Source organism: Schistocerca cancellata, chromosome 2, assembly GCF_023864275.1.
Source record: "Schistocerca cancellata isolate TAMUIC-IGC-003103 chromosome 2, iqSchCanc2.1, whole genome shotgun sequence".
NCBI lineage: Eukaryota > Metazoa > Arthropoda > Insecta > Orthoptera > Acrididae > Schistocerca > Schistocerca cancellata.
Window position 1 is genome coordinate 493,835,238 of NC_064627.1, and position 21,011 is coordinate 493,856,248.

A 21,011-nucleotide genomic window follows, 5' to 3' on the forward strand; every position below is an offset into this window, starting at 1 on the left:
TGGAGAGTTTCCTAACATCGCTATTAAACCAAGGGGGTGGGGAGAGGGTCTTTCCTATCATCTTGATCTGAACATACTTGTGAAAGGGGCAGTTTACCATCGCGTTGCCGTGTGAGCATCCGAGGAGCCGCCAGCAGCAGCCGCCAGATGGTGCTCATTTTCTGGCTCTGAGCACTATGGGACTTAACTTCTGAGGTCATCACTCCTCTAGAACTTAGAACTACTTAAACCTAACTAACCTAAGGATATCACACACACACATGCCCGAGGCAGGATTCGAACCTGCGACCGTAGCGGTCGCGCGGTTCCAGACTGTAGCGCCTAGAACCGCTCGGCCACCCCGGCCGGCGCTCATTTTCTGAAGATGACTTCTATATGAAGTCGAAATCTGTCCTTAAAGAAATATTATTGCATTCTTGGTTGGTTTTTAACCCACCTGTCTAAGGATTACTGAACGTTGCTTTTGAATTCTTTATCCTTGCGGCGCATAAGCTGTTAATGGTAGTTTCTTTGGCATTTTCAATCAGTCCTGGTGCTGCACATGCACACTGTTCACTTCAGTAGTCACTCCCTACTGGTGTTGTGTCCTGCATGCATTTTCAGCCTCATGACTCATTGAAAACGCTAGAGAATTGACCATTAAAAGTTGTACACTGCGGTGAAATTCATGCACCACAGGGTTAAATTTGAGCTGCAGTTCTTCGTCCTCAGCACGTTCTCCAATATTACAAAAGCTGTGCCGAACACGTGCTCGTTTCCTAAAGACAGTGCCAGTTGTGGTTCCAGACCACAACCGTGCAATTTTTGGTTATTCTTTGGGTTTGGAACTGTGATTAATCACTGGTGGAGTAGAAGACTCACCTTTGGAGAGCGGGGACAATAGATGGTAGTGGACTGAGGCAGCGCCCGCACTCTCGCCAAAGATGGTGACGTTGTTTGGGTCGCCACCAAAGCTGGCGATGTTGTCACGTACCCATCTGAGGGCCGCCACCTGGTCCTTGAGGCCCATGTTGCCGGGCACCACCTCGTCTTGCGTGCTCAGGAAGCCTGCAACCGCATTGGAACATCCATTCAGTGGCCATTCCCAATTACTGTTGCATGTGATGAAAAGGAATGTTATTGTAGTTAATAGTGCATCGATATTAACATTATTAAGAGTACCAACTGTGACAACAAATATATAAAATACTTAATATTTGATACAGTTGTGTCTGTACAATGTACATCTAGAACTCCTGACTCTAGGGATGGATCTTCAGCTGGCAGCATATTACTGCCATCAATATAATCTGCCATATTTCACTTTGATAAATCTACATAAAAGAGAATTATTTCGTAATTTCTGGCCATGAACCTTGCATTATTTGCTGTAGCCATGTATAAATCAGAAGGTATCACATCAGTGCAATATTACGTCATGAAAAGATGCCCATGTAACCAGGATAATCCCTTCTTTTCTATTATCCACGAGCTCCACAACTTCTCTCGTGGTTTTGTTCTTGCATATAGCAACAGAAAATTCAGTGTTCTAGAAATATTTAGAGTGGTCTGTATCTATACAGTGCGTATCTTTTAGGGAACTGACAAGCATTTGCAATATTATCGTCGAAAACCGTCATCTGTCACCTGATAGATACAAACTATGTTGAAGCGCTACGAAGTAATGGGCTTCGGAATGGAGTAGAATTTTAGAAGTCTTCCCTCAGCAAGGCAAGTACAGCACGTCAATAAACAAGCGCCAGGTGAAATGCCAGCAAGCAGAGACTGTTGACATTACATGTAATGCGGCCACAAGACGAAGATAATTGATATAGACCGTAAGAGCTGGTTGACCAAACCGCCATTACAGCGGAATGACGTCATGAAGAGAGGAGACTGCCATCATCATGTTGACGAAGAAATAAGCCAAATGTAAACGTAACAATGATTATTCAGAGGAGTGACGGAGCCGTGGCGGCTCATTCCACATTCCCACTATCGATAACTTTTAGCCAGCGTCTCACAAGAGAGCGTGGATTACTCATAGAGTAAATATCTCGGGTCTAGTGCAGCAGGGGATACAACCACCACCACCTAAAGAGTGGTGGTGGTTGTATCCCCTGCTGCACTAGACCCGTAACTTTTCATGGGTACATACCATGTAGCTGTAATTATAGTTATCATATTAGTAAGAGACACTGTATATGTTAAAAATTTCGAGACGCATTATAATTAAGGCTTGATTCTGTAGACTTATTTTTCTACAATTTTATGACTATATAATATATATTACGGCTAGTACAAAAGCTTACAAACAATCGCTTCCTCTCGTAAATTTGCTAGTGGAACAGGAAAGGAAATGGTTAGTTATTTCAGCAAATACTATCCTCCATGCATTTATCAGTGACTTGTCGATTATGTATATAGATTACTCAGTCTACTATTTATTTAATAAACTGGGAGCAAGTACGTAAAATGCGTTAAATAAATACTTCAAAGCGTCACCAGTAAGAAGAAATGTCCTTTAGGTCGCAAAAACGAGAAAATAAATACGCAGAAATAGCAGGAAAAAAGGACGAATTAGCAGGGATATAATCGCTAATGTGTGGCATATTCGGTGTTTTTCGGACACTTTCAAAAGTACTAACGTACTGTCAAGTCGTTTTGCAAGACTATCAGTGCAAAAATGTACGTCAGGTTCTGTAATACTATAAAGTGCGGTATCATACCGAAAAATACCAAAAATCGAGTCCGTCTGAACTGTGACACCTATCGCAAAGAAGCAGAATGCAATATCACTTGCCCCTTAAAGTTACGTAGCTGGTTTATTCCCGTGTTAAAATGTCTACGCAACATATATAAATAATCCATGACTCGTACGAAAAGAATCCGTCTGTACTAGAGATGTAGTGACATTCTAAATATACAGGGCGCTATACGGACAAACACACGACGTCCCGAGAACACGTGACCAGGCCGGCAATGTATGTTGACAACACAAAAGCTGTTCTGCGCATGTGAATGCTGACTCCAGAGATATTTACTCTATGGGATTGCAGTTATCGTTGCCCTGCCTAGTACTCAAAAGCGGCCGCTAGAGTCGCGTCGGTGAGAGGCCTCTGGAGAGCGCGGTTTTTCTTTTCTTTTTTTGTAGTGTGTGTGTAGTGTGGACTGAAGAGATCATCCTTGATGACTTACTCTTCTAGGATGGGATGTAAGGATAAAAGGAAAACACTTTATTTATTACGCATTCAGTTAGGCTTGGGCACGCAATGGGTCCTTTAGCCTGCTGTCTTTGGTGATGTCTATCTCCTGTGGAGGGTGAAATGTGTCAAGGCTGTTATGTGTGATTGCTTCCTCGTGTTATGACAGATTGCCTATGGGGGGTGAAACGTTATTGTCTTTGGTACGCGATACTTGTGCCATCTTGCAGGGTTTACCGTTCCTACCGATTGTAATTCTCGAACTTCGTCCCTAAGGGCATCGATCTTGTCAAAAACTCGTAGAGCCTTGTCATGGACCTTCTCTTGTATAGTGGTCTCGTGGAGTGCGGTGCGGATGTCGACGTATCTTGTCCACCATGGAGCTCCTGTGATCCATCGATAGCAAATGTTTTGCAGCGCTTGGAGTTTGTTGTAGTTGGAGACGCACGTAGTTCCCCACGAGGTGGAGCCATACAACATTGTGGGTTCCACCGTTGCCTTATACAATTGGAGTTTAGTCTTAGGGTTGAGATCCTTACTCTTCAGGAACGGAATCAACGACCTGGCCATCTTCTGGGCTGCCGTCTTCTTGTCGTCAATATGCTGCGTAAAGAGTAATTTTTTGTCAAGGTAGACACCGAGATACTTCACTCCCGGTGACCATGGGATAAATTGGTCAGCTATTTGGAGTCTGTCGTTCAGAACTGGTTTCCTCCGTGTCAACAGAACTGCTGCCGTCTTCGTCGGGTTGATCGTTATCTTATTTTGCAGCGCCCAGCGTTCCATTACAGCAAGTTGCCGTTGCATCCTAGCGATTAGCTGGTCCAAGTGTCGTCCAGTTGTCAGAAAGGCCGTATCGTCCGCATAAAAACTCGCGGTAACAAGAGGGACTGTTGGGATGTCATTTATATATAAGTTGAAAAGTAGAGGCGAAATGACAGAGCCCTGCGGAATTCCTGCGGAGATCAGTTTCATTTCGGAGTTTTTATCGTCGACTCGGACATACAGTTTCCTGTCCTGCAGAAAGCTGCCTATGAGTCTAATGTAACAATCCGCAATAGGGGTAGTGCGATGCAGTTTGACGATAAGGTTGGGCCGCCACACCTTATCGTAAGCTTTTTCGATGTCCAGGAAGACACCAATCATGAAGTGCTGCTTGTTGTATCCTTCTTGTATCCGTTCGGTGATCCGTAGAAGTTGAAGTTCGGCAGATAACTTGTCCTTGAAACCGAATTGTTCGGGTCGTATAACATCATGCGCTGTAAGCGTGTCATGGAGCCTCTGCAACAGCACTCTCTCGAGCACCTTGCCAAGGGTCGGCAAGAGGCTAATTGGCCGGTAACTGTTGGGTTGTGCTGGGTCTTTACCTGGCTTGGGTATTGGAACTAGTCGAGCCGTCTTCCATGCCGTAGGAAAATATCCCTGCGGAAGGCAGCTGTTGAGAATTCGGGTAAGGAGCACAGTTGGCTTTCTGGGCAACTGTTCCAAATCGGTGTTGCTTATGGAGTCGTTGCCCGGCGCATTATTCCGAGTCTTCCGGATAATTTTACGGATCTCTGCTGGTGTGGTGAGTTGTGGGCGGCTCTGCACAGGCGCAGCACGAAGAGCAGTCCATGCTGCTGTAACGATGGCTTCCTGTTCTTGCAGGCGGACGTCGTTCACGGGGGTCGCTGGTGTAGACATCTGTTCTTGGTAAGTCGTAGCATACAGCTCTGCCTGGGCGAGTTCGTCATAGAGGAGGCCATCTGGTCCTCTGATGGCTCGTTTAGGTGGCCGCTGGTGTCGTATGTTCTTGACTACCTGCCATTCGTTCTTGGTTCGAAGTAAGAATTCATCCATCTTATCTTCCCAGACCTGCTGTCGCCACTCGGCCACTCTCCTGTGCAGTTCTCGTGTTAAGACGTGTGTTTCTCGTCGATCGATCGGGTTTCTATAGCGGAGCCAACGTCGCCTGCTCCTGTTTCTCTGTGTCTTCAGTTCTTGGAGTAGAGGCGGGAACTCGTCGAAAGCTACTACAGGGTAGACCGTGTGAGTAGTTGCCCTCCGTTTGGCTACCTTTATCTTCTACGTCAAAGTTTGTACCGCGATGTCGATGGCTTCCGGTGTTGAAACGTCCTGCGTCGGGCAGATATTGTTGTCAAGATATGTCCGAAATTGACCCCAGTTCAGAGTTTGTGAGGTTGGGGGCGGAAGGTTGGCCGTTGCGTTTTCCACTATACTGATAACAGGTCGGTGGTCAGACGAAAGATCGTCGACGGTGCGGAGCTGGAGGTTCGTCTCAATATTTTTGATGACAGCAATATCTAGGACGTCTGCTTCTTGCCGATCGACGTAAGGAATCCGTGTGGGCTCTCGTGGGCCATGGACTGTGATGCCCAGTTCTTCTTCCATGGCAATCAAAGTTCGTCCACGAGGGTTCGTACGCCGGGAATTCCACGCGACGTGCTTGCTATTAAGGTCACCTCCTAGGAAGATTTTGTCAAAATTGGTGAAGATACTCCGTAGGTCGTCTGGCTCCAGGTTTTTTCCGGGGCTGTTGTACGCCGCAATGAAAGTGATGTTGCCTGCCGCCGATCGAACCGTTACTGCTGTTGCCTCCAGATGTTGGAGGTGTGGTAGTGTTTCATGATGGTGCCGCAGTTCCCTTTTAAGCAGAACTGCGGTCCCTCCACCTCGTTGGCCTTGTCTGTCCGTTCTATAGACGTACATGTTACGAAATCCGAGCTCAGTTGTTGGACGAAGGTGCGTCTCCGATATAAGTGCGATGTCGATTTTGTGACGTTGTAAAAATTCAGTGAATTCTGTTTTCTTGTGTTTCATTCCGTTGGCGTTCCATATACAGATTTTCAGGTTTCTCGTGGTCCCAGGGCGATCCATCTTAAGGTGTTCCAAAGGCCTTCAATACACTTTCGATTAAAGAAAGTATCCCCACTAGTTGTTGCTGCACGGCGGTGAGAAGTTTCGCGTCTCAGTTCCCGTTGTTGCCGATCGTTCTGTGTTAGCTGATGTCTCTCGTCAGAGGGGTTTGACGTATGTTGTCCTCCGCTCTGCATTCGCGTATCGCTCGTCGTGGTCCCGTCCTCATTATGTTGCCTGTCAGAATCCGTTGTCGTTGCAGGGGTCGTCGCGTTGTATCCGTCCTGTGGGGAGCGGCCGCCGGGACGGCCGGCGGGGCAGGCCCCACCGACCGGCCAGCGGCCGGACCCGGCGCGACCCAGCCGGCTGGCTCGGACGCGCGCGCTCCGTTGTCCGCACTCACCGGCATCGCGCGCTCAACTGGGAGAGTGCGGCGCAGATAGTTGACGGATGGTTTATGCGCAGTTGAGCAGGGGGCGGCAGCAGTGCTTCGAGCAACGGACACGTGGTGCGGATCGGCACGACGTCTTTTCCGGGTCGCCGTTCACTCTTCTTTGCCAGGACTGGGCAGAAGGCAAATGTCTGGATCGCTCATGTTACGCGCAACTAGTTGTTCCGCTCTGTGCACCTTTTTCTCTCTCCGCAAGCTGTTTGAACAGGTGTTCGTGCTTATGTTCACTGAGTCATCGAGCACGTCTTGTTATTTGGCTCTGTGATTCTAAGCCTAGTGTGCTGCCCTGTCTGCTCTGTGTGATACTGAAGCAGCTGGTGTTAATCTGCTGCCCAGCATTCTGTCTTAAAAATTTGCCATCGTTACTGCATCTTTTCTCATCTGGAATGCACTGCTAATCTGTGCATCTCTGCTCCCTTTTTTGTAGATGACTTTCATCAGCTCGTGTAGTTTGCCTGGGATGCTTTCTTTATCACAGAATAAACCAGGAATACTCATTAAATATACAATGATATTAAAATGTGCAGCGGCACTTACTTCTCAGTCTAAGGCGAAATAAACGTTTACTTGATTTCTACTGTAATACATTATCTACCAGCATTGACAGTGTTACTCAGCGTCATAGAGACTCTTACTAAGAATGTGACAATATACTTCTCTCAATATGTTATTTAATAATCATCTTGTGGTGCAGTTCTTCTTGTTGTCTCCGTGCTTGCTAAGAAAATGGGATGAGAAGTTCCGCCTTATGCAATACACCTTATTTCTTTTGTTTCAAGAAACAAAAGAAATAAGGTGTATTGCATAAGGCGGAACTTCTCATCCCATGTTATTTAATATCGAAATTTTAGAAAGATTGTCTGCACTTCTGATTATCACGTATTGTAACCACTCGGCAACAGGACAGTACATTAAGTGACGGTATTGGGTCGTCGAAGTCAGCATCAGGCCGAACTGTCACACCTGGGACATGAGTGAACCATGAGTCGGTGAGAGATGGCCTGGTCTGCACATGAAAGCACTAATAACATATCGTTAACAAGCAAATATTTATTGTTCAGAAATACAATGCCTTCGTTCAGGGCAGCCAACTGTGGCGGCAGGCAGCAAGATGCTAACCTCACCAGAAAGCACTGACACACATGCGGACCATGTCGTCTCGACTGCTGCAGTGATGGACACACCAGTGCTACTCAGCACGCAGCTACGTCATAGCACCACGACCACAGCTTGGCTGGTATTGTCTGTGTTGCCTCGGTGTTAGCAGCACAGGGCTATGGGTTACCAGAGTGATCTCGTTGATATCAAACCCCATTAAGTAACCGCTGGCCCTGCACAGAGTGTACGACGTCACACTGCGTCACACTACGGCCTCCAAGAGGAGGCATCGGAGTAAATTTACAGGAACAGAAGGAGCGCAGAGGCTGTGGCATGCCCTTCCACGATGAAGACTGTTGACTGCTACCTGGTCCTTTGGTTATGTCTCCACAAGGCCTGATGTTTAAGTCACATCACTCTCAGTTCAAATGGCAGCATTTCAATTTGCAGTTGCCAAGTCTCTCTGGTAGAACTCATTGTTCCATCAAAGTTCGAAGACGATCTTCATGAAAAGAAGATAGATGGACACATGACCCATCTCCAGGTTGCTCAACTGTGAACTGAGCACAAGTAAAGCCACTGGATAAGGGTAATATTTATACAAGAACTGTCCTGTGTGCATTGCTATTGAGAGGCTATGATGACTTCACTTGGCCTGCTTTTCTTGACAGGTCAACTTTCTAGCCACTTTGGCTGTGGCCGAAAGGTGTCTTAACTTTGCCTTTTAGAAGCAGTGGTAGAAGTATTCTGCAGCGTCAGTGAAATCCAGAATTATCAGGATCAGGGAACTAACATGGAAGGAACTTTTTTTTTGAGTCATCAGTCTTCTGAGTGACTTGATGCGGATATGTTTTTTTGGGTAACAACAGGTCCACTTTGAAAAACAGGTAGGAAAATTGAGGTTAATTTGTCATTACAGACAAGAAGGCGTTCTAAATGGTGAATGAGACAGCCGTTACATCGCAATGGCGATTACTTTTGAAGTAATGAATAGTTTACTTACATTTTAATTCTTTGTCTCATTTTCATTTGACTGCCCCTTATATTTAAAACATCTGATTTTACGAATTCCGCATACTTGATATATTTACTCGTTGTGGATATATCAGGAATGGCTTGGCTTAGCCTCCTTACCCAGAATATAATGTTAGTAGAGAATGGCAGAAATAAGATTTTCAAGAAGACAAGCATGACCAGTGTCATGACTTGCATCCATATCGGATGGTAGCTGTTTTCGTTTTACTCGGTGTTAGTTCGTGGCCTCATCACATATTAGTACTAACTGATTCACCTGCAGTGTAGAAACACAATGTTAGCATAGGGCTCTGACGTACGAGAGTGCAAAAATTCAAATCAGTACAAGGTGGACGAAGGAGGAAAGACAAACTGGGTACGAAGTTGAAGAGCTCGTGACAATTTTATTTGATTTACTGGATGAGTGGTTTATTGTTTCTAGCTTCATACTAGGCTAGAAACGTTTGTGGATGTACCAAGATGAAGGACTGTCAAACGATTTGGATATGAAGCGTCCGCTGCTGGTGTCAATAGCCTAATGATGGTGCATTCGCTTGTTCTCCTAGTTACAGATTAATCACTCTATCAAACAAACAGCCACCTAGTAATTGTACGGTGATCGAAGCCATGGTCTCCATGGACTCTGTTCCTCAAAAAGTGCTGTTTCCCTTACCCTCCTGGGAGAACCTCTGCAAGTATTATTCAGAAACCGTACGTGGGAACGCCACTCACAGTGGAAGTTTGAGCCAGTGCAGGATGCATGTTCGTACAGCATAATGTTTTAAAAAGTTGGTTAAGGCTACTGATCAAGATAAACAGTAAATCTGGGTCCATGTCCTAGTCTGGGGCAAATTTTCATTTGTCACTATATATTCATTACGTTGCAGGCTCGGCACAGGTGAACGATTTTGCATTACTATCCTCTCATCTTCGTTGATTTTGTTCTTACTGATCCATTCATTTTATTTCAAAGCATTGTCAGCCCTGGTGATCTACTGGTAAGGCGCATTCCTGGAAACTGAGAAGTCATGGGATTGAAACCTGGTCTGATGACAGAAATATGCAATTTCCATTTAATATTGCTTTCACCTCTTGATGATATAAGTAAATGCCAAAAACGACATGTGTTTCGGATTCCAGTTAAACCGGAGGTATCCCTTTCCCAGTTGGATAAGTGGGATGTGTTAGGGACACACAACTCGCCAAAGTGGCGTCAAATTGAGAGACTTCCACTGACCATTGAAGTACATGAGTTATTATTGTTTCAATGCATGTAATTCATTTAATATTTTAATGCAGCATGACGTATAATATAACTTGTATTCGTGGTTGTACTTTGTGTATGCATGCAGTTTGATATAATTCTGTGATACAATACAATATAAAAGAAACGACTGTAAATTTTAATATTAAATGGCAGAAAGTAGGTACTGAATGTGAATCAAATAAAATGTTTTGTAAATGTAAAATTTTATTTGTAAATTGAACTTTGCAAATGAGTGAATGAAAATCTTGCATTGTAAACCAAATGGCTTATCATTTAGTATCTGCTTATATGTAACTTCGCTGACTAAAGTCAATGAAGATTAGCTCAGTAGCAGTGTTCGATCTTCCAGCTGCTGATGAGTGATGCATATGATCTTAGACCTCTCTTAGATTATTCTGAGGTGGTGAATAAGTAATTAATCATTGAATATCCTCCGTCACGAAATTCATGATAGGTGCCGCTTCCTGCTAACGAAGAATACAACAAGGGACTGGAATACGCCATCCTTGATTATCAATGCAGGAAGCAGCAAATTCAAATTACGTCTCAGACTAGAGATTGACATCACACTTCGACTATATCACAAAAGAAATAACGCTGAAGTAAGTGAAATGTTAATGATGGCATGCACAGAAAAGTAATAATGTTATGTTTTCTCTAAAATAATTAAGTGATATGTGCATTTGTTTTGTCGACGTTTTCAAACGCGCCAAGTCTCAGTTCAGTCAGTCATGCACGATAGTTCATCAAGCAGCTGAAAGTGCAAAACATATATGTACATAACTTACCGAGAATTACTTTAATTACAGGTGATATAAATACCAATTTTGTTTCCCATAAGCCAGAATTTACACTGCCCGTGATGCGATGCGATGCGATGCGATGCCGAGCCGAGCCCAGCCGAGCGATGATGCGCTTAAATCGCGTCGCAATTTTGCGGCCTGGTTTAACAATGGAACAGCGCGGTGTCCGTTTAGACTGCAGGCTGAGCCGAGCTATGCGTTGTGATGACTCACGCGTTGTCGCAAGCAGTTTGCGTTATGAGATATCGTTTGGGGCGGTTTCTTCCGGCAGACGTCTATAGGATCATTAATATTGTGCGTGAATGCTCCATGTTGTGGGACCAGAAAAGCAAACATTAATACAACAGGGATCTGGTATGGCAAGCTTGCAATGAGGTGCAGTGCGCGCAGAATATGATGGCCAGTGGCTGTGCAGACTGCAGGGTCAAAAACCCCTAATGGCTTGGCTAACAAGACGACATAAGGCCAGAGAGGAACAGGGCTCATATTTTGTAATGTAGGATATGTTGGTCAAACAGGCAGAACATTCAAAATTAGATTGCAAGAACATCTCCTCAATAGATGGGAATAGGTAAAACTAAACTCTACCTTTGCCCAGTACCTTAAAGCCAGTGGTCATAGTCCTCCGCAAGTACAAAATTTTGTGCAAAAGGGTAAGAAGTTAAACATTTTGGAAGAAATTGAAATATTTAGGCATATGGAGGACAAAGATTTGTCCCTCCTTAACGACCAAATATTTGGCCCTAATCAGGCCTTTCTAGAAGTTATGAAATCGGTGTTATTAATGTAAATCTGGGGCTCTCGTAATTCTGCTTAAATATGAGTCCTGTTCCTCGCTGGCCTTATGTCGTCTTGTTAGCCAAGCCATTAGGGGTTTTTGACTCAAATATGATACTTGCGAGTTTGTCGCTTTAAATGTCGACGTATTTTACACTTTTTGTGTATCTATAATAAGGAAATGGGAAAAAGTTCGTCCGCATTGCGTCCGTCTTCCACATTGGTGTGTATCTTTTAAGTGTAATAATTTTACTTGTATTTTATAAAAAGAGTTTTCTTGTTAGGTAGAAGTTCTAGCTCCAAATGACGTAGTATTGCGTGTCATAAGAGGGGCCTCTTCATCTGAAATTACGGTCCTGTGTTTTTTAATGTTCTCGGTCTAGTGATATATGATACATAAAATCTGTTCAGGTACTGCATCTGTATGTTGTATTACACACTCTGTTTTCCCTTTTTAAATTTACCGCCTTCATTTGTATTTTACCTCTTCAAAATTCTTAGGATAAGTTATTGCACAGGTGTTGCTCCTATAAATCTTATTAATGTTTTATGTGCGTTACATTTATAAGTTTTAGTGGCTATGTACCAGTTTACGATCTCTCATTCTTACCAGCAGCTATGTGGTAGCGCCACCTATAGAGGTGATTCTGTATTAGGTGTCAGTACTAGCACATGACGCTGTGGTGCATTATGCTTGCTACTTGAGCCCCATCTTATTCTATTACTCGCTCCTGTGAACGGGAATGCGTTATGCAGGTCTTGGAGTCACTCATGTCCATCTAGGAAGGTAAGGCCTTATCGTAAGGCTTCGGCAATGTGATTGCATTTCTGAGTGTCGGATCACTGGTGAATTCTCTTATCTGTTTTTACTAGTTTATATTTCTAGTTTTTACTGAGTTAAGGCGATGTTGGCCTGTTGTATTCGACGATGCCCTTTGGCTACACTGTTTAAAGGATCCTTCTAAGAAATGCCAAATTAAGGTATTTGCTCTTTCAGTATTTGATCTGTTTATACATGCTTTTAAAGAGTATCCAAGTCTGCACAACGCGATCTCGATTCTTAAATAGATGTATTTGTTCTCTGTTTTCTATGTAGATCAACCTGAAGATGCCTAAATAAGGTGAAACGCGTAGTTGAAAAATAAAAAAACTAAAATTGCAATCAAGACTGTTTTTAACCATTGCTGTTAAGCACTGGTTTGCTGTATGCCACAGATGGATTGAAAGAATTTCTAAAAATAATGTAATTTTTCTGAGTAATATAATTTCAAGTGTCAGATGTTTCTGGAAAGCCAAAATTAACTTGGAATATAATTCACAGAAAAAATCAGTGTTAATAATTCACCACAATCAGTACCGCTTCCCTGTCTAATCATGTTTTTCAAAGACATTGGATTTTTAAAAAATGTTTTCATTTATCTGACAAAAGAATTTCATGTGCATTTCAAAGTATTACGGTCAGCATCGCACGCCTTTAGCTAGCATACTTTATTTTTTTCATGAGAGACCAGAATATATCGCGTTCCTCCATTGCTGCTTTAGAGGTAAGACCATTCAGTTTATTTGATATGTGCGCAGGGACCAAAGTTATCAATTTTGAACCGGGCCAGAGGATTTAGTGCCTAAGGGGCTGAATGTTTTTTGCAGTGACTGTATTTCTATGTTGGTACTGGGAGTTGCATTGCCAAATCAGTTCGTATAAAGTTTTGCTAACAATAACACAGAGTAAGCGCGCCACTTGAAGTTACAAGATGCTACACGATAATTCGAGTTTTATATCCAGTCCTCAGTAACGCATTCATTCAAAGAATTTTTATTTAGAGAACGTTACAGTGGTAAGAAGCACACACTTATCAAAACGTTGGGGTCGGGGTGAAAAAGCAGTGTAGTCCATGACGCACAAATACCCGTACTTTATGCGTCCAGAATTTGAGAATGAGAATATTTAGTGACTTGTAACAAACGTTACACATAATTTCAAATATTAACGAAACTTTTTCTCGCTGACAATCCCAACAAAATGATGAAAGGTAAAAAGTTTATTGCTTACTACATTTTCGCTGTTCAAGTAGTAGAAGCCCATATGAAGCATGACGTTTTATTTCTTTACTACTACCTATATTCGTTACAAATTTTGATGAAAGTATTCATATATACCACTGAAAATACGAGCAAAATTAGGTCATTGCACACATATAGTCCAGGAGACATGACGCCATAAACACTGAGATGCGTGAAAAACTGCCGCATCGTGCATGATGTTTTAATTTACTACTTATTTACTACTAACTGTATTCCCAACACATTTCTCAGACTGTATCCAAATACACTGGTAAATATGTCTGCAAAATTATATCATTGTATGATACATAGTTCTGAAGATACGACGTCATAAAAATGGAGCTATGTGAAAATGAATCTTCATGCTGAAATTCGCTAGGGATACAGGTGAAATATGTATACAAATGCGTGTGAAGTATGTTAAATATATGTGACATATATTTGAGATGTGTGTACATGTGCAAAGCGACTGGTAAAAAGCTCATTATAAACCAGGAAAGATTTCAACTAAATTTGGTACACACATTAGTTATGATATGGTAAGTAGTACTGTAGGGTAAGAAACACCAGCCACCTATTTGGCTGGAGCTGAAGTGGAGAGAGAAAGGGGCAATAGGAGATGGACATACAGAGAAGGTGAAGGAGGATACAGACACAGGAATGGGGGAGGAGGAAATAGAGAGAGAGATGGGGGAGGGCAATGGACAAAGAGAGGGGAGAGGAGGATTTAGACGTCGAAAGGAAAGAGGAGAAGAGGGACAGGGTGGGGAAAATAGAGGGGCAGAGAAGGGAGAGGAGTAAATGGACAGAGAAAGGGAAGAGGAGGGGATGGACAGCAAGAGGGGGAGGAGGAGATGGATAGGGAGTGGTGGAAAGATGGACAGAGAGAGGAGGAGAAGGAGATGGACAGAGACAGGGAGGAGGAGCAGGAGATGGAATTGGAGGGGTGAGGAGGAGGTGGACAAAGGGCCAAGGAGCAAATGGACAGAGGGGGGGGAGGAGCAGTTGGACAGAGAAAAGAGGGGGGTGCATATGCACAGAGAGAGAGGGCTTGGTGAAGACAGACAGTGAGAAGTACAGGAAGAGAAGGACAGAGAGAGACTAGCAGGAGAAGGCGGGAGGATGGAGGAGATGAACAGAGAGAGGGGTAGTTGGAGATGCACAAAGGGGGAGGGGAAAGAAGATGGACACAGAGAATGGGAAGGAGGTGGTGAACAGAAGAGAAGACTGGAACAGACACATACCTTGGCAACACCAGGTAATCAGCTTGTTGTCTATAAAATTAAAACCGGTACTATGCCACTAGCAATGAGTTCTCAGTAGATTTAACAGATCTTGTTTAGGTCTACAAGTAGCATAGTAATAGTTGTACTTTAACGTATGTAAACGTGTGTAATCAAAAAGTCCATGGGATTCGGTATCTGTAACCATCTGAATGATTTAGAATGCAATATCGCGGAATACAGCGTGGTTTTGATGATCTTTTGTGACTTAGTCCCACATCAGTGCAGGGTAGGCATGGTTATTTACGGATCTGGTATGGTTAATTTAATGGGTGGTTAGTCGCCCTTACTGTCGGCACCGTCACTACCTGGCACAGAATACGTGTACCTCAACTGTCTGTGTGTAGTCTTATTCATGTGAAAGTGAGCGAAAGTTTTCTAAATTTTTGTAAATAGTGGAACTGAGGCGCGAGTAGTGTGATGTAGGAAACCGGCTAAAAATCACATCCAGGCTGGCCAGAACACCGACCCCCGTCGTTAATCTTCTGGGTGAATTAGATTCGGGGCTGGTACTCCTCTTCGTCCTCGAAGCGGTGGCTTAATAGACATGCCTATCCGGGAGGTATATTTTGATGATATAGTGTAGTAATTGCAAATCGGATTGTGCACAATGAAAAGAGAGAGAGAGAGAGAGAGAGAGAGAGAGAGAGAGAGAGAGAGAGAGAGAATTCAAGTAGCACTCTGTGTAAACAATATGTCAAATAGTTAAATATTGTTCCAATGCACCATAGCATCGCTCTCTGCTTACAGAATTTTATTAGTATTTGACTCACTTAGAAAGTATTAGTTTTATGCGAAGACATCAGTTTGACACGCCAAAGACCGCTTCAGCTTTATGATAAATATTTATTTATGAGCCAGCTAGTCTCATGGCGTTAGAGCTACATCTTCAGGGATACATTTTTATATCACAATTCAGTTCAACCAATAACCAGTCGATGACCCAACACTCTTTGTCCAGTTGTGATAAAAATGTTCAACAGCCAAGAATCACACTTGGACAAAGAATCCTGGGTCATCAACTAGGTACTACTTGAACTAAATTGGGAAACAAATTTGTACCTCTGAATCCCTGAAGATGTGGCTCTGACGCTGCGAAACTAGTTGGATCATAAACAAATGTTTATCATATAGATAAAGCTGTCTTTATCATCGTGATACAATTCTACAGCTGTGGATGAGCACAACACAAAATTTGCAAAGGCTTGTGAGTGAATGTTTGTGGAAAGCTCTATTCGAAGAGCTAATCCAAAACAAGCTGAGTTAATTGACAACCATGCAACATCTATGAAACAATGTCAGAATCACGAAGAAATCGGAACCAGTAAGAATTTCTTACAGAAGGTCTTGAGTACAGGGCAGAGCAGGGCATAGGTACAGCGGATGTATACAGGGTGTTACAAAAAGGTACGGCCAAACTTTCAGGAAACATTCCTCACACACAAAGAAAGAAAATATGTTATGTGGACATGTGTCCGTAAACCCTTACTTTCCATGTTAAAGCTCATTTTATTACTTCTCTTCAAATCAGATTAATCATGGAATGGAAACACACAGCAACAGAACGTACCAGCGTGATTTCAAACACTTTGTTACAGGAAATGTTCAAAACGTCCTCCGTTAGCGAGGATACATGCATCCACCCTCCGTCGCATGGAATCCCTGACGCGCTGATGCAGACCTGAAGAATGGCGTATTGTAACACAACCGTCCACAATACGAGCACGAAGAGTCTCTACATTTGGTACCTGGGTTGCGTAGACAAGAGCTTTCAAATGCCCCCATAAATGAAAGTCAAGAGGGTTGAGGTCAGGAGAGCGTGGAGGCCATGGAATTGGTCCGCCTCTACCAATCCATCGGTCATCGAATCTGTTGTTGAGAAGCGTACGAACACTTCGACTGAAATGTGCAGGAGCTCCATCGTGCATGAACCACATGTTGTGTCGTACTTGTAAAGGCACATGTTCTAGCAGCACAGGTAGAGTATCCCGTATGAAATCATGGCGGTGAATCGAGGAAGTACAGTACATACTGACGAAACTAAAATGAGCTCTAACATGGAAATTTAGCGTTTCCGACACATGTCCACATATCTTTTCTTTATTTGTGTGTGAGGAATGTTTCCTGAAAGATTGGCCGTACCTTTTTGTAACACTCTGTATGTAACAAATCCTAGCCTTTTCCAACTGCAGTTGCTAGACATTGTAACAGAACTAAAACCGCAGAAGCTACAATAGCAACCTTTCCCCCACTCCATTCCGGTCAACAGACAGACAAAGCCATTATTAGTCTATCTCTACTGTTTCTCATTTTTCGAAACGTCCCAAGATGCTAAAATTAGGTTTCTACTTTATCTGACTATTTACTGAGGAGGGTAACAAGATAGATGGGAAGACAAAACAGTGGAAAGCAAACAAGCATGTCACTGAAAGAAATACTGGGAGAGCTCAGGAAGAAGAACGTTGTATTGAGGTAGGAAACCTTTGGTAAGAAATGCTTATTTATAGCGTGTGGCGCACACCGTATAACGACTACGTAGCTCACAGTAATTGTTCAACGTGATGACCGCCAGTCTTGTTGCCTGCATGACAACGGCCCATGAAGTTCTGCCAACTTTCTCAAAGATCCCTGCTGTCTGCTCTACCAGGAGGCAGGCAGCGTGGACTTTACCAAGTAGGTCTTCATTCGTTTCTACTTCTGTTTCATACACTGTCTTGATGTACTCCCAAAGGAAAAAGTCCTAAGGTGTGAGATCCGGCGCTGGCCATGGGACAGGACCTCTCCCTCCAATTCAGTGATGAGTGTCGTTCAGACGATCGCGGACAGTAACATCAAAGTGGGCTGGTGCACCGTCGTGTTGAAACCACATCCTTTTGCGGACAACAATGGATGCAATCTTCAAGAACTGTGACCTCTCGCAGGAAAATCAGCTAACGTGGACCAGTGAAATGTCGCTTTAAACGGTTACTATGAGCTAAATTGTTGTTGTGCGGTGTACGCTATGTATGTCCATAACACAATTAATATGCATATCCGACCACTGGTTCCTTATATCAATATAATCAGTTGTGGACCCACTATCACCTGTTTCAATTTCACCCAGAAGATTTGAGACATCCTGTATACAGATTGTCTCTCCTAAGCGCCGTTATGCCCATTTTGTCTAATGTTTCGACAGATATTTGCAGTTCCATTCTTTCCATGTGTAACTGGAGTCAGGTCAAACAAATACTGCTCATCACATGTTTCATGCAACTTGCAGTGTCAGCAGTCTCAGCTTATTTCCCGTTACAAACAAAAACGTCTCGATTGCCGTAGTTTACGAGCCCATTCGGTAAAACGGTCCCAAATTAGTCTAGTGCGATACTCGGTTTAGATATATATATATATATTAATAGGGACAGTAAAAAACAGTAAAACCTTTGCTCGCCACCACTTCGTTGGCCGACTTAATGCCGTCTCGTGTGAGACCATGCAGCAGCGCTACTCAGTCGCTACAGGAGTACTGGTTAGTCTTAGTGTTTTAGTGTCCTTATTAATACATATCGCTGAACAGAATATCGTGCTACACTAACTTAGCTCGCTGTATCGAATAGGCATGTGAAATTCCACCTCTGGAATAATTTCGTTTGTAACTGGAAACAAATCGAGGATTTCCGTTGGCACTGGGCGTCGAATGAAACTTGTGAAGAACAATATTTGTTTGAGACGACTCCATCTATACAGAGCAAAAGCTAAATTGCAAATATCTGCCGAAAAGCTAGAGAAAATGCGCCAGGCGACTCTTAGGAGAGACATCCTGTTTACAATGTGTGTTCAGAAACAGTCTGAAAAGCTTTTAAGGGTTCTGCAGGGTAGGTTGCGGTGAGAAATAATTGTTTAGAAAAAAAAAATTCGGTAGGTTGCGCTGTCTCCGAATAAATTAGCGCTGAAGTTAGGCAATAAGGCCGTTGCGCGTGCAAATTCAAGTGGTCTGCCTGACACAGTTAGTGTCAGTTGTTCTCACGGCGTAGATGACAGCGCACGACATTGCTCGGATTCTACATCTACATATACGTGATTACTCTTCAATTCACAACTAAGTGCCTGGCAGAGGGTTCAATGCACCACCTTCAAGCTGTCTTTCTACCGTCCCGCCGGCCGGTGTCGCCGAGCTGTTCTAGGCGCAACAGTCTGGAACCGAGCGACCGCTACGGTCGCAAGGTTCGAATCCTGCCTCGGGCATGGATGTTTGTGATGTCCTTAGGTTAGTTAGATTTAAGTAGTTCTAGGTTCTAGGGGACTGATGACCTCAGCGGTTAAGTCCCATAGTGCTCAGAGCCATTTTTTTCCTACCGTTCCACTCTCGAACGACACGCGGGAGAAACGAGCACTTAAATTTTTCTGTGCGAGCCCTGCTTTCTCTTATTTTATCGTGATGGTCATTTCTCCCTATGTAGGTGGGTCCAACAGAATGTTTTCCCGATCGGAGGAGAAAACTGGTGAATGAAATTTCATGAGAAGATCCCGTTGCAACGAAACACGCCTTTGTTTTAATGATTGCCACGCCAATTCACGTATCATGTCTGTGATACTATCTCCCCTACTACGCTGCCCTTCTTTGTACTTTTTCGATGTCGTCCGTCAGTCCCACCTGATGCGGACCCCACACCGCACATCAATACTCCAGAATAGGGTGGACAAGCGTGGTGTAAGCAGTCTCTTTAGTAGACCTGTTGCACCTTCTAACTGTTCTGCCAATGAATCGAAGTCTTTGGTTTGCTCTATCCACAGTTTTATCTATGTGATCGTTCGAGTTTAGGTTATTTGTAGTTGTAATCCCTAAGTATTTAGTTGAATTTACAGCCTTCAGATTTGTGTGGCTTATCGCGTAATCGAAATTTAGTTGATTTCTTTTAGTACTCATGTGAATAACTTCACACTTTTCTTTATTCAGGGTCAATTGCCACTTTTCACACCATACAGATATCTTATCTATATGATTTTGCAAGTCGTTTTGATCATCTGATGATTTTAAAGGCGGTAAATGACAGCATCATCTGCAAACAATCTAAGACGGCTACTCAGATTGTCTCCTATGTCATTAATACAGATCAGGAACAATAGAGGGCCTATAACACTTACTTGGGGAACGCCGGATATTACTTCTGTTTTACTCGATGACTTTCCGTCTATTAGTACGAACTGTGACCTTTCTGACAGGAAATCACGAATCCAGTCGCACAACTGAGGTGATACTCCGCAGGCACGCAGTTTTGTTAGAAGAAGCTTGTGAGGGACGGTATCGAAAGCCTTCTGGAAATCTAAAAATTTGGAATCAATTTGACATCCCCTGTCAATAGCACTTATTATTTCATGGGTATAAAGAACTAGAAGTGCTTCACAAGAACGATATTTTCTGAAACCGTGCTGACTATTGTCAATTTGTACTATTGTCCCATGTCCAGTTTTTGTATCGCTTTCTTGGTCAGTTTTGGGAAAGCCGCTTGGATTTGCTTGTGCAACAACTTGATGGGCTAACTTCAGCGCTAATTAACTCGGAAGCCGCGCAACAAGCCGAATTTTTTTCTTAACAATTATTTCTCGGCGCAACCTACGCTGTAGCATCAGTACAAGGTTTTCGGAATATTTCTGACCAACATGTATAAAATAAAATGACATCATCATCATAATTTATGACTGATTATGCCTTTCAGCGTTCAGTCTGGAGCATAGCCCCCCTTATACAGTTCCTCCATGATCCCCTATTCAGTGCTAACATTGGTGCCTCTTCTGATGTTAAACCTATTACTTCAAAATCATTCTTAACCGAATCCAGGTACCTTCTCCTCGGTCTGCCCCGACTCCTCCTACCCTCTACTGCTGAATCCATGAGTCTCTTGGGTAACCTTGCTTCTCCCATGCGTGTAACATGACCCCACCATCTAAGCCTGTTCGCCCTGACTGCTACATCTATAGAGTTCATTCCCAGTTTTTCTTTGATTTCCTCATTGTGGACACCCTCCTGCCATTGTTCCCATCTACTAGTACCTGCAATCATCCTAGCTACTTTCATATCCGTAACCTCAACCTTGTTGATAAGGTAACCTGAATCCACCCAGCTTTCGCTCCCATACAACAAAGTTGGTCGAAAGATTGAACGGTACACAGATAACTTAGTCTTGGTACTGACTTCCTTCTTGCAGAAGAGAGTAGATCGTAGCTGAGCGCTCACTGCAT

At 43.4% G+C, this 21,011-nt stretch overlaps 1 protein-coding gene across 1 annotated transcript in view; it reads right to left on the bottom strand.

The window, feature by feature from the left end:
* The window catches only part of LOC126162015 (esterase FE4-like), a 431,873-nt gene that overhangs the window by 127,338 nt on the left and 283,524 nt on the right, over positions 1-21,011 (bottom strand). The window contains exon 5 of the mRNA XM_049918237.1: positions 862-1,047. Coding sequence (XP_049774194.1) covers positions 862-1,047 — 186 coding nt within the window. The remainder of the gene's footprint in view (positions 1-861; positions 1,048-21,011) is intronic.